At 49.2% G+C, this 12,347-nt stretch overlaps 1 protein-coding gene across 1 annotated transcript; it reads right to left on the reverse strand.

The window, feature by feature from the left end:
• Positions 1–5,059: 5,059 nt before the first annotated feature.
• Positions 5,060–10,664, reverse strand: SWSAP1 (SWIM-type zinc finger 7 associated protein 1). Its single transcript, XM_063123030.1, has 2 exons — positions 10,312–10,664; positions 5,060–6,175 (listed from the first exon to the last, which is right to left on the reverse strand). The coding sequence occupies exons 1-2, from the start codon at positions 10,519–10,521 to the stop codon at positions 5,627–5,629; spliced, it is 759 nt and encodes a 252-aa protein (XP_062979100.1). The 5' UTR covers positions 10,522–10,664; the 3' UTR covers positions 5,060–5,626.
• Between the last annotated feature and the right edge of the window lie 1,683 nt (positions 10,665–12,347).

The following is a 12,347-nucleotide window of genomic DNA, read 5'->3' on the forward strand; positions in this document are numbered from 1 at the left end:
CAGTGGCTTAGCATGACACAGAAAACAGGTTAATGTGTGTAAAGATGCAGTGAATCCATCCATCAGAGCCTCAGAATTAAATAAATACAAGTGAGGACCCTGTTGCAGTATATGCCCAACCTTCGACATAAATAATACTAATACTAATACTACTAATGATGATAATGATTCGTCATCGTCCTGGGCCCAGTACACTTCAACATTTTTATTAATGATTTGAATGAGCAGGTGCAGGGAATGCTGATCAAATTTGCAGATGACACAAAATTGGGTGGGATAGCTAACACCCGGGAAGACAGAAACAAACTTCAAAGTGATCTTGATAAGATGGAATGCTGGGCTGAAAACAACAGAATGAAATTTAACAGGGATAAATGCCAAGTTCTACACCTAGGAAAAATAAACCAAATGCACAGTTACAAGATAGGGGATACTTGGCTCAGCAATACTACAAACGAGAAGGATCTTGGAATTGTTGTAGATCGCAAGCTGAATATGAGCCAGGAGTGTGATGTGGCTGCAAAAAAAACAAATGCTATTTTGGGCTGCATTAATAGAAGTATAGCATCCAAATCACGTGAGGTACTGGTTCCCCTCTATTCGGCCCAGTTAGGCCTCATCTTGAGTATTGCGTCCAGTTCTGGGCACCACAATTCAAGAAGGACGCAGACAAGCTGGAGCGTGTTCAGAGGAGGGCAACCAGGATGATCAGGGGTCTGGAAACAAAGCCCTATGAAGAGAGACTGAAAAAACTGGGCATGTTTAGCCTGGAGAAGAGAAGATTAAGGGGAGACACGATAGCACTCTTCAAATACACAGAGGAGGGCCAGGATCTCCTCTCGATCATCGCAGAGCGTAGTCTTTATAGCTTTTTTATATTCAGAAAGACTGTTTATTTGGACTGCTCTCCCGGCAGTCCATTCCACAGTCTGGGAGTAGCAGATGAGAAGGTCCTCTGGGTAATGGTTGTCAATCTAGTTTAACTGGCTGAAGTAAACCCTTCCCAGAGGACCTGAGTGTGCGGGGCGGATTGTACCGGAGAAGGCGATCCCGCAGGTAGCCTGGACCCAAACCATGTAGGGCTTTAAAGGTAATAACCAACATTTTATACTTTGCCCAGAAACTAATTAGCAGCCAGTGGAGTGCAGAGTTCCAGCCAGGCTGGGAAGAGGAGCCTTGTTCATGGCTCGTAGTGGTGATGGGAAGATTTGGGCAGGGGGAGAAAACAGGGCCCTTGTTTCCTTTCTCACTCTCCTGAAAACTTCTCATTCTGTGCTATACAGCACTAACAGTGCAGTCCTATACAAGCCTACTCAGAAATAAGAACACTGTGTTCAATGGGACAGTTCCTCTTAGTAAGCATGTGAAGGATGCCAGCCTTAAAAGACTTGGGTTCAGGGCTGGTTGCAAGCTCCAAACCTGAGTGCTTTATTGCTATTCAGCAGGGGGGGGGGGAGTTTCTGGAGAGTGGGGAAGAAAAGGCGTGTCCCTTTCCCTGCCTGCTCCCTCCTGTGTAGCATGGGGAGGATTTTAACCTTATGGTATCCATCAACCCTTGACCCGAACTCCCCCTTCAGGATGCTGGAAACGATCAGGAGCTCAAAAGGACCCCCCCACACACCCCTACATTTTCCTTCCCCCTCTCCTCAACTGACACCCTCAAGCTTCCCATGGCTCAACTGCCCTCAAAGTTCTGCAGTCCTGAAAAAGCCATGAACATGGCCCCTTGCTGACCCATTCTGGCTTTTTAAAAAGCCTTTCTCTTAATTTACTTCAGCATATCTGGGGAGACCCTGACGGAACATGAAGAAAGCAATACCTTATTTTCAGGTGGTTGTGACACCTTTTTTCATAGAATCATAGAACAGCAGAGTTGGAAGGGGCCTACAAGGCCATCGAGTCCAACCCCTCCTCAATGCAGGAATCCACCCTAAAGCATCCCTGACAGATGCCTGTCCAGCTGCCTCTTGAAGGCCTCTAGTGTGAGAGAGCCCACAACCTCCCTAGGTCACTGGTTCCATTGTCGCACTGCTCTAACAGTCAGGAAGTTAGAGCAGTACTATGGAATCTGGCTTCCTGTAACTTGAGCCCGTTATTCTGTGTCCTGCACTCTGGGAGGATCAAGAAGAGATCCTGGCCCTCCTCTGTGTGACAACCTTTTAAGTATTTGAAGAGTGCTCTCATGTCTCCCCTCAATCTTCTCTTCTCCAGGCTAAACATGCCCAGTTCTTTCAGTCTCTCCTCATAGAATAGCAGAGTTGGAAGGGGTCTGCAAGGCCATTGAGTCCAACCCCCTGCTCAATGCAGGAATCCACCCTAAAGCATCCCTGACAAATGCTTGTCCAGCTGCCTCTTGAAGGCCTCTAGTGTGGGAGAGCCCACCACCTCCCTAGGTCACTGATTCCACCGTCGCACTGCTCTAACAGTCAGGAAGTTTTTCCTGATGTCCACCTGGAATCTGGCTTCCTTTAACTTGAGCCTGTTATTCCGTGTCCCATGTTTTCTTCCAAATGGATAGGCACTACACAACCGGAGTTTGGTGTTGGAAGGATACATCAAACGTAAGTCCCTCTGTGGCTACTAGACATGAAAATGAAAGATGTCAAAACCCAAACCTGCCCTCCCACAAGCTGCAGATGTGCAGGAGCTGCTGGTGGTTAGTCACAACTGAAAGGTGCTCTGCACGTGTCCCAAAGTAATCAGCATTGTTCCACACATGTAACGAACACACTGGAACGATGCTGCATCACAGTTAAGCCCCGGTTCTGATTAAACACTGTCCACAACTAGAAATAGTACCGAACCTCCAAAAATGAGAAGGCCATGCAAATGTTTTCATGTTACTTATAGGAGCAGGGATCCCAAAACTGCCCCTTCTCCTTGCGGTCATGAATACTCCGTAACAAGCATGCTAGGAGACAAGATTGTAAACAGGTTTAGACCAGGCTGCTTCTGCAAGGAGTCAAAGACCAACCCCACGCCCAACGAACACAGCCCACGAACATGGCAGCAGCCCCAGCCCGGGCCTTGCCCTTATTATAATGCTTATCAGGCACACAGCTTGCGGAAAGCAGCAGGAGCCCAATCAGGCGCCTGCTGATGTTGGATGAGATCCAGGACATGAGCGGTGGAACAGAAACTTTGGAGGCCCTTCTGTCCTGGAAGCGGGGGGGGGGGGGAATGCATTCCTCCCCACTTTTGCAGAGAACTTTGAAGCTTCATCATCCTGGCCCATCACAGCTGCTCTTGATCAATTCATGCTGCCACCTAGAAAGGAAGTCCAAACACACAGCTTATGCCCAACAGTGGATACATCGAGCAGTGCCTGAGAATGAAGCTTCCACAGACACCCCAGTTTCGGATGAAGTGGGCCTTTGATAAAGGCAATGGCTTGGATCCGAAGTTCCCTTTTGGAAGCAGATGGCAGTATTAGTTGGACACGGAGAGGGCCATTAGCAACTGCATCCCCTTGGCTGCAGTCCCCAAGGCCAGTAGATTACACATAACGAGACCAGCGAGACCACATTACACCAGTCCTTTTACAACTTCATGGGCTGCCAGTCCAGGTCCGGGCCCGATTCAAAGTGCTGGTATTGACATTTAAAGCCCTAAACGGTTTGGGGCCAGGTTATTTGAATGAACGCCTCTCCCCATATGTACCTGCCTGGACTTTAAGATCATCCACAGGGGCCCTTCTCCGTGAGCCCCTGCCAAAGGAAGTGAGGCAGGTGGCTACTAGGAGCAGGGTCTTCTCCGCTGTGGCACCCTGGCTGTGGAATGAGCTCCCCAGAGAGGCCCGCCTGGCGCCTACACTGTACTCCTTCATCGCCAGCTGAAGACCTTTTTATTCTTTCAGTATTTTAACACTTAATTTTAACTTAAATTTAAATTTTACTGTTCTAACTTTGTATTTTAATCTTATATCAATTTCTGCTGTGTGGTTTTATCCTGGTTGTGCTTTTTATACTGTATTTTGTATTTGTGTGTGGTGCAGAGCGGTAAAGCAGCAGTTTCTGCAGCTGAAACTCTCCCCATGGCCTGAGTTCAATCCCAGCAGAAGCTGGTTTCAGGCAGCCGGCTCGGGTTAGCTCAGCCTTCCATCCTCCCGAGGTCGGTAAAAAGAGTACCCAGGAAGCTGGGGGAAAGGTAATAACGGCCGGGGAAGGCAATAAATGCAGTTCAGCTCCCATTCGTTTCACTAAGGCTTCTGTGGGGGACCATCCCATTCGATTGTGCCCTATGTTAAATTAAAGTATAGGTGGGTAGGTTTTGAACTAACCCTTCCCCCCTGCATCTAGAGTTTGCACTGAAAACACCAAATATTTTGGGCTTATCTGAGAAGCAAAAGCAACCAAAGACAAAAGCTTGTAAAAGCCCCAATGCCTAGGGTGACCATATGGAAAGGAGGACAGGGCTCCTGTATCTTTAACAATTGAATTGAAAAGGGAATTTCAGCAGGTATCATTTGTATGCATGCAGCATCCGGTGAAATTCCCTCTTCATCACCACAGTTAAAGCTGCAGGAGCCCTGCCCTCTTTTGTATCTGGTCACTCTAATATAGCTCCTGCAGCTTTAACTGTTGTGATGAAGAGGGAATTTCACCAGGTAAAGCAGTAGTTTCTGCAGCTGAAACTCTCCCCACGGCCTGAGTTCGATGCCAACGGAAGCTGGTTTCAGGCAGCCGGCTCGGGTCGACTCAGCCTTCCATCCTCCCGAGGTCAGTAAAATAAGTAACCAGTTAGCTGGGAGAAAGGGAATAACGGCCAGGGAAGGCAACAGCAAACCACCCCGCTATAAGGCCTGCCAAGAAAATGTCAGCAAAAGGTGGCGTCCCTCCAAGAGTCAGTAATGACTCATTGCTTGCATGAGAGGTTCCTTTCCTTTTCCTCCTTATATACAAATGACACCTGCTGAAATTCCCTTTTCTATGCAACTGTTAAAGATACAGGAGCCCTGTCCTCCTTTTCATAGGGTCACCTTACCAGTGCCCCTTTGGACTGCTGCAATCTCAGCACTGGTAACCATCATGATAGTGTCCGGGAACGAAGTGACGGTGGGCACAGTACTCTCTTTTTATTCTATGAAAACAACAAAGTGGGAGGGGACAGACAGGCACACACACACACACACCCTTCCCCACCAGCTCGGCAACTGCCCACACCTCCTTTGAGAGGCCCCTTTCATGCTCTGAAAGCCACTTCCCTGAAATCATGCAAGGAGCTGTTTTAAAAGCTGACATGAAAAACCACAAGTGAGGGATTTCTTCTCTTAATGTCCTGTTTGTTGAGCCTTTAGCAAACCCCCCTCCGAAGCAACTGTTCTTTTCAGGGCTCTCTCTCAGCAACTAGCAGAACTAGAAAGGTGCGTCCCACATGTGCAGTTAGAGCTACAATCTGCCTCCAGGCTAACAAAATGGTTATGAACGCCAAAGAGACGCTACATTCTGGAACTAGGACCAGCAAGGAAAGCCCAATCAAACACCCAACTGTGGTAGAAGGAAGGAATTAAAAAGTCAGGGGGTGACAACCTTTCTCACACTGTAGAGGAGGGAGTGTTTGCTGCAAGTCAAAGAGCTGTCCAGAAGTAGCTGATACAAAAATGACCCAGCTAAGGATCACCAGAGGTCTAAGATTGGGGGCCAGGCACAACGGTGTGGCCGTCTCCCCCCACATTTCCTGAAGTCACGCCACCATCTTTTTCACACGTGAGCGGAAGTGGAGAAACCCTCATGTCGCCTTGTGAATCAAATCTCATCAGCCATTCTTGCCCTTCAGTCCCCAGTTGGGAGAGACGCGCTCTGATCAGCTTGGCAGTGCCCCGACTATCGAAGCTGCCGCTCTCGCCTGCATCTGGATGCAGCTGCAACTGGGCTGGGAAGTAGCGCTCAATCACCGAGAGATGCTCTGCTTCTTCCCCAACTTCTCCAGGGAACTTCACGGAGACAATGAGCTGGCAGCCTGCAGAGCCCTGGATAAGCTTCTGGGTGAAATGGTTCGCTGTGTCCAGCAGCAAGGCCACCAGCTGAGCTGCCATACCTGGGCCAGAACAATTGGCCAAGTATTCCTCCAAACCATCCAGCACTATCAAGGAGGGGCTACCGGACAAAGTTTGGTGCAGAGAAGCCACCAACCAAAGCAGCTCCTGGAAGGACAATGGGTACAGAAAGTGGATTCTCTAGGGAAGGAAGAAGAAAGAGCATTCATGATTTGGGACAGTAGACATGAATAAGCCACACGGGCCATCAGGACGGCCCATCGTAAGCAGAAGTTTTCTGTAAATCATGACGGATATTGGAGGGCTTATAACTCCCTGACACACCTTATCACACAGTACCAAGGAGAGTTCTGGTGTCACATTTGCAGAGCGGTAAAGCAGCAGTTTCTGCAGCTGAAACTCTCCCCACGGCCTGAGTTCGATCCCAGCGGAAGCTGGTTTCAGGCAGCTGGCTATGCCCCCTTCCCCTGGCCCCAACTATGCGTCATTTGGGGGGTTCCCAGCATTTATACTCTTTCTCCCCTCCTAAATGGTTGGAACAGGCAGCCGGCTCAGGTCGACTCAGCCTTCCATCCTCCCGAGGTCGGTAAAATGAGTACCCAGGAAGCTGGGGGAAAGGTAATAACGGCCGGGGAAGGCAACGGCAAACCACCCCGCTATAAGGCCTGCCAAGAAAAGTGTTTGCACGAGAGGTCCCTTTCCTTTCCAAACTGATCACAGCCAGCATTTAACTACCTTGATGTATGGAACATCATGATAGTATGGAACATCAAGGTAGTATGGAACTACCTTGATGTTTCTCCGCTGTGGCACCCCGGTTGTGGAATGAGCTCCCCAGAGAGGTCCGCCTGGCGCCTACACTGTACTCCTTTCGTCGCCAGCTGAAGACCTTTTTATTCACTCAGTATTTTAACACTTAATTTTAACTTAAATTTAAATTATACTGTTTTAACTCTGTATTTTAACCTTATATCAATTTTGCTGCGTGGTTTTATCCTGGTTGTGCTTTTTATATTGTATTTTGTATTTGTATTTTTAACTTGTTGGTTGTTTTATGATGATTTTAATTTTTGTGAACCGCCCAGAGAGCTTCGGCTATTGGGCGGTATAAAAATGTAATAAATAAATAAATAAATAAATAAAGTTAATTTTCAACACCCGAGCAAATGGGAAGCAAACTGTGTGAGGATATAACCTAACCATGTGTTTTTGCAGTCACAAACTGATTTCAAAATCTGCCCCCCGCTTCCCGCCACCCCAAATAGTTAGTGTGTACTACAGTATGTAATTATACCCATAGGTGTAACAGATGTCCAACAGAAGCTGGTAAATATCCTGTATACCATCTATTCATCATTTCTACTGGAATTCATCAGCAAAGGAGAATTGAAAATGCTGGTCCAGGAAACCATTTTTAAGTAACTGAAGTTGAACATTTTGTGGCCCAGAATTCATACACACATATCTGAAGCTATTTTCTGCTCCAGAACCTGAGGTAGAGGATTGCATAGTACCCTCTCCCAGTGCCAGAGAGGGAATTAATTTTCTGACATGAACCTACCCGCTCACTGCACTCTACCTCTAAGGTCCTCCTCCGAGTGCCTACTCCAAGGGAAGCTTGGAGGATGGCAAAAGGAGAGAGGGCCTTTTCAGTGGTGGCCCCACCCACCCCAATTGCGGAACAATCTCCCTGACGCGGCTCGCCTAGCACCAACATTATTATCTTTTCAGTGCCAGGTTAAGACCTTCCTCTTTTCCCAGGCATTTAACAGCATTTAACAACATGAGCTGAGTTTGTTTGTTTTTAACAGCCACCAGAATAGCTGTTTTTATAAGGAGACTGTGTTTTTATGCTTTTTATGTTTTTAAACTTTGTATATTTGTTTTAATATACAGAGCTTCGGCTATGGGCCGGTATATAAATGCAATAAATAATAATAATAATAATTTTGTTCATGGAAATGTCACTGAAGCCCTAGGGTGTCAGTGAACCACAGCTCAGCCCTGAAACACAGGCAAAAATGTTAAAAGGAAAGGGCGTCTGGGAGCATCGGCACAGAATTTTCTCCTGAACCAACGCCACTCACAGCCTGTTTCAATACAGCTGGGATTTGGGGCCTCACCACTTGCTTCTTGTTCCGTAAAAATGGATGGCACAGGCCACCCCACACTCCCTCCAGTCCTGCTTTCTTAGAGCCAGCCCCACCATTTCATAGAATCATAGAATAGCAGATCTGGAAGGGGCCTACAAGGCCATCAAGTCCAACCCCCTGCTCAATGCAGGAATCCACCCTAAAGCATCCCTGACAGATGCTTGTCCAGCTGCCTCTTGAAGGCCTCTAGTGTGGGAGAGCCCACAACCTCCCTCGGTAACTGGTTCCATTGTTGTACTGCTCTAACAGTCAGGAAGCTTTTCTTGATGTCCAGCCGGAATCTGGCTTCCTGTAACTTGAGCCCATTAGAATCATAGAATAGCAGAGTTGGAAGGGGCCTACAAGGCCATCGAGCCCAACCCCCTGCTCAATGCAGGAAGCCACCCTAAAGCATCCCTGACAGATGGTTGTCCAGCTGCCTCTTGAATTTCAGCCAGGACCAGCTCAGCCATAAAAGTTCCAAAATCTATGGCTCCCAGGGGAGACTGCTTCAGAAATAAAAACAAGTGCATTGGAGCTTCTGCCTACACTTTTGGAGGAGGAACAGAAGGGTAACTTAGCATATTGCCAGCTGGATGATATCCCCCCTCCTGCACCCACCTTCCTGGGAGCAAAAGGGGGCCCTCGTGGTGTGGCTATGGAGGATTCCTGCACTGAGCAGGGGGCTGGACTCGATGGCCTTGTAGGCCCCTTCCAGCTCTGCGATTCTATGATATACCGCTTTCATAGGGCAATATCCTGCTTGGCATAGATGAGGCCTTACTCTACACTGCTTTTTTCTCTGTAGTTGAAAAGGTAGGAGGGATCCCATTTATTTTCCCCTGCGGGTGGGAAAGCAATGGAGGGGGGGGGGGCGTTGATTAGGAATTTTTATTTATTTGTGTAAAAGATTTCTAACCTGCAATTAGAAAGGTTGGTGGTCTCTCCTACCGTAGAGGCTTTCAAGAGGCAGCTGGACAACCATCTGTCAGGGATGCTTTCGGGTGGATTCCTGCACTGAGCAGGGGGTTGGACTCGATGGCCTTAGAGGCCCCTTCCAACTCTGCTATTCTATGATTCTATGATTCTCTATGTTTATTTTAAGACTGTTAGAGCAGTACGACAAAGGAAGCAGTTACCTAGAGAGATTGTGGGCTCTCCCACACTGGAGGCCTTCAAGAGGCAGCTGGACAACCATCTGTCAGGGATGCTTTGGGGTGGATTCCTGCACTGAGCAGGGGGTTGGACTTGATGGCCTTATAGACCCCTTCCATCTCTGCTATTCTATGATTCTATGATTCTCTATGTTTATTTTAAGACTGGTAGAGCAGTACGACAAAGGAATCAGTTACCTAGGGAGGTTGTGGGCTCTCCCACACTAGAGGCCTTCAAGAGGCAGCTGGACAACCATCTGTCAGGGATGCTTTCGGGTGGATTCCTGCACTGAGCAGGGGGTTGGACTTGATGGCCTTATAGACCCCTTCCATCTCTGCTATTCTATGATTCTCTATGTTTATTTTAAGACTGGTAGAGCAGTACGACAAAGGAATCAGTTACCTAGGGAGATTGTGGGCTCTCCCACACTAGTGGCCTTCAAGAGGCAGCTGGACAACCATCTGTCAGGGATGCTTTGGGGTGGATTCGTGCATTGAGCAGGGGGTTGGACTCGATGGCCTTAGAGGCCCCTTCCAACTCTGCTATTCTATGATTCTATGATTCTCTATGTTTATTTTAAGACTGTTAGAGCACTATGACAAAGGAAGCAGTTACCTAGGGAGGGTGCTTTAGGGTGGATTCCTGCATTGAGCAGGGGGCTGGACTCGATGGCCTTGTAGGCCCCTTCCAACTCTGCTTTCTGAGTTTTCTGACTCTTAGAGCAGTATGACAATGGAATCAGTTGCCTGGTGAGGTTGTGGCCTCTCCCACACTAAAGGCCTTCAAGAGGCAGCTGGACCATCTGTCAGGGATGCTTTGGGGTGGATTCCTGCCTTGAGCAGGGGGTTGGACTCGATGGCCTTATGGTCCCCTTCCAACTCTACGATTCTGTAAGATGCACGGTGTGTGTGTGTGGGGGGGGGGGGCATTTTAATTTGCACCGGGCAACCAGATAAACAAATTGAAAGGAAAAGCGGCACCCCCCTTCCACGTTCACGACGTTCATGCCCCCCCCCCACGCGTCCGCACCTGGATCGCCCCGGCTCCCGCGACGACCCCGCCGGGCAGGCGCTCCAGGGGCCGCGGCGCCAGGAACAGCACGCGAGCGGGGGAAGCGGCGGCGAGTAGCGCCGCCCGGAACAGCAGCGCCGAGCGGCCCGAACCCGCAGGGCCCCGGAGCAGCAGCGGCCGCAGACCCGCGGAGGCGCCGCCCAACAGCACCGACTCCAACGCCGCCATGGCCGGCACGGGCGACCCGCGGCGAGGCAGCCAATGCGTAAAGCTCGCCAAGGCGGGCGTGGGGCTGAGCCGAGGAGGAGCTGCGGGCGGCCAATCGCCACCGCTGCCAGGCGCGCGTTCCCCGTGCTTTTGTGACACGCGGGAGAAAAGCCCGGGCTTGCCGTGGGTGGTGACCCGTGGAGGTCTCCCTAATCACGTTGTTTTAAAAGTGCCATATAGGCAGGAAGAGGCTGAGCTTGCCCTGAACCTCGCTCCGCCTCTATTTCACGTGGGAACGGGAAGGCACGGGGAATTCAGAACAGAAGTCGTGGTCTAGAGAATGGCCATCTTAATTAGGGTGGCCCTGTGAAAAGGAGGACAGGGCCCCTGTATCTTTAAAGTTATATAGAAAAGGGAATTTCAGCAAAGTGTCATTTGAATGCATATATCACCTGGTGATACTTTGTCTTCATCATAACAGTTAAAGCTGCAGGAGCCCTGCCCTCTTGACCAGTTACAAAAGAGAGGAGGGCGCCTGCACCTTTAACTATTGCAATGGAGAGAGAATTTCACCAGATGCTGTCTGCATACAAATAACACCTGCTGAAAATCCCTTTTCTCTACAACTGTTAAAGATACAGGAGCCCTGTCCTCCTTTTCATAGAGTCACCCTATCTTAATGCATCTTGCCCTTATTACTTTTATTTGTTAGACGCAGAGAAGAGTATATAAGCTGGAGCGTGTTCAGAGGAGGGCAACCAGGATGGGCAGGGGTCTGGCAACAAAGCCCAGGGCCCCTGCCAGACTATTTTGCGCCCTAGGCAATGTGAGCTACTTTCTCTCTCTCTCTCTCTCTCTCTCTCTCTCTCTCTCTCTCTCTCTCTCTCTCTCTCACACACACACACACACACACACACACACACACACACCCAAAATGCCATCTTTGATTTTTAAGAACATATGTTTCCTGGAAAAAAATATTCACAAAACTTAAAAATGCTAAATTTATTTTAAAGTGCAAGAAATACGTCATGCCAATTATAGCAAACAAATTGGAAAGAAACGTCTATGGGTGTAAAATGCATTATTTAATAGGAATATCACCTCCATATCATCACCCCCAACTCACATGCGTGTGCACACACACACTCAGCATCACTCACTCCAAACAAACACACGCAAAAACACATGCATTCACTCAAAGACCCCATGCACCCATTCACCCATACATTCTCTCTCTCTCTCTGTCTTCCGGGCGCGTTCCAGAAGTCCCAATGTGGAGCCGCCCCACCCCCCACTCCAGAGTCCCTGTCTTCGCTTTGGCTGGGCGGGAGCAGAGCGCCATCTCACCCGCCCAGGCCCAGCTGAATCCTCGGGCCGGGCCAACTCACAGGCGTAAGTGCTGCGCTGTGCCCAGCGCCCCTCTTAGCTTAGCGCTCTAGGCGGCTGCCTGAGTGGCCTCTATGGTAGCACCGGCCCTGACAAAGCCCTATGAAGAGAGACTGAAAGAACTGGGCATGTTTAGCCTGGAGAAGAGAAGATTGAGGGGAGACATGATAGCCCTCTTCAAATACTTAAAAGGTTGTCACACAGAGGAGGGCCAGGATCTCTTCTCCATCCTCCCAGAGTGCAGGTCACGGAATAACGGACTCAAGTTACAGGAAGCCAGATTCCAGGTGGACATCAGGAAAAACCTCCTGACTCTTAGAGCAGTATGACAATGGAACCAGTTCCCTAGGGAGGTTGTGGTCTCTCCCACACTAGAGGCCTTCAAGAGGCAGCTGGACAACCATCTGTCAGGGATGCTTTGGGGTGGATTCCTGCATTGAGCAGGGGGTTGGACTCGA

Source organism: Elgaria multicarinata, chromosome 3 (assembly GCF_023053635.1).
Source record: "Elgaria multicarinata webbii isolate HBS135686 ecotype San Diego chromosome 3, rElgMul1.1.pri, whole genome shotgun sequence".
Taxonomy (NCBI): Eukaryota; Metazoa; Chordata; class Lepidosauria; order Squamata; family Anguidae; genus Elgaria; species Elgaria multicarinata.

Excerpts from the sequence above, each read along its gene's own strand:
- SWSAP1 (XM_063123030.1), bottom strand. The coding sequence starts at position 10,521 with ATGGCGGCGTTGGAGTCGGTGCTGTTGGGCGGCGCCTCCGCGGGTCTG. Across the intron at positions 6,176-10,311 it reads CGGGAGCCGGGGCGATCCAG|AGAATCCACTTTCTGTACCC; the intron begins GTGCGGACGCGT and ends TTCCTTCCCTAG.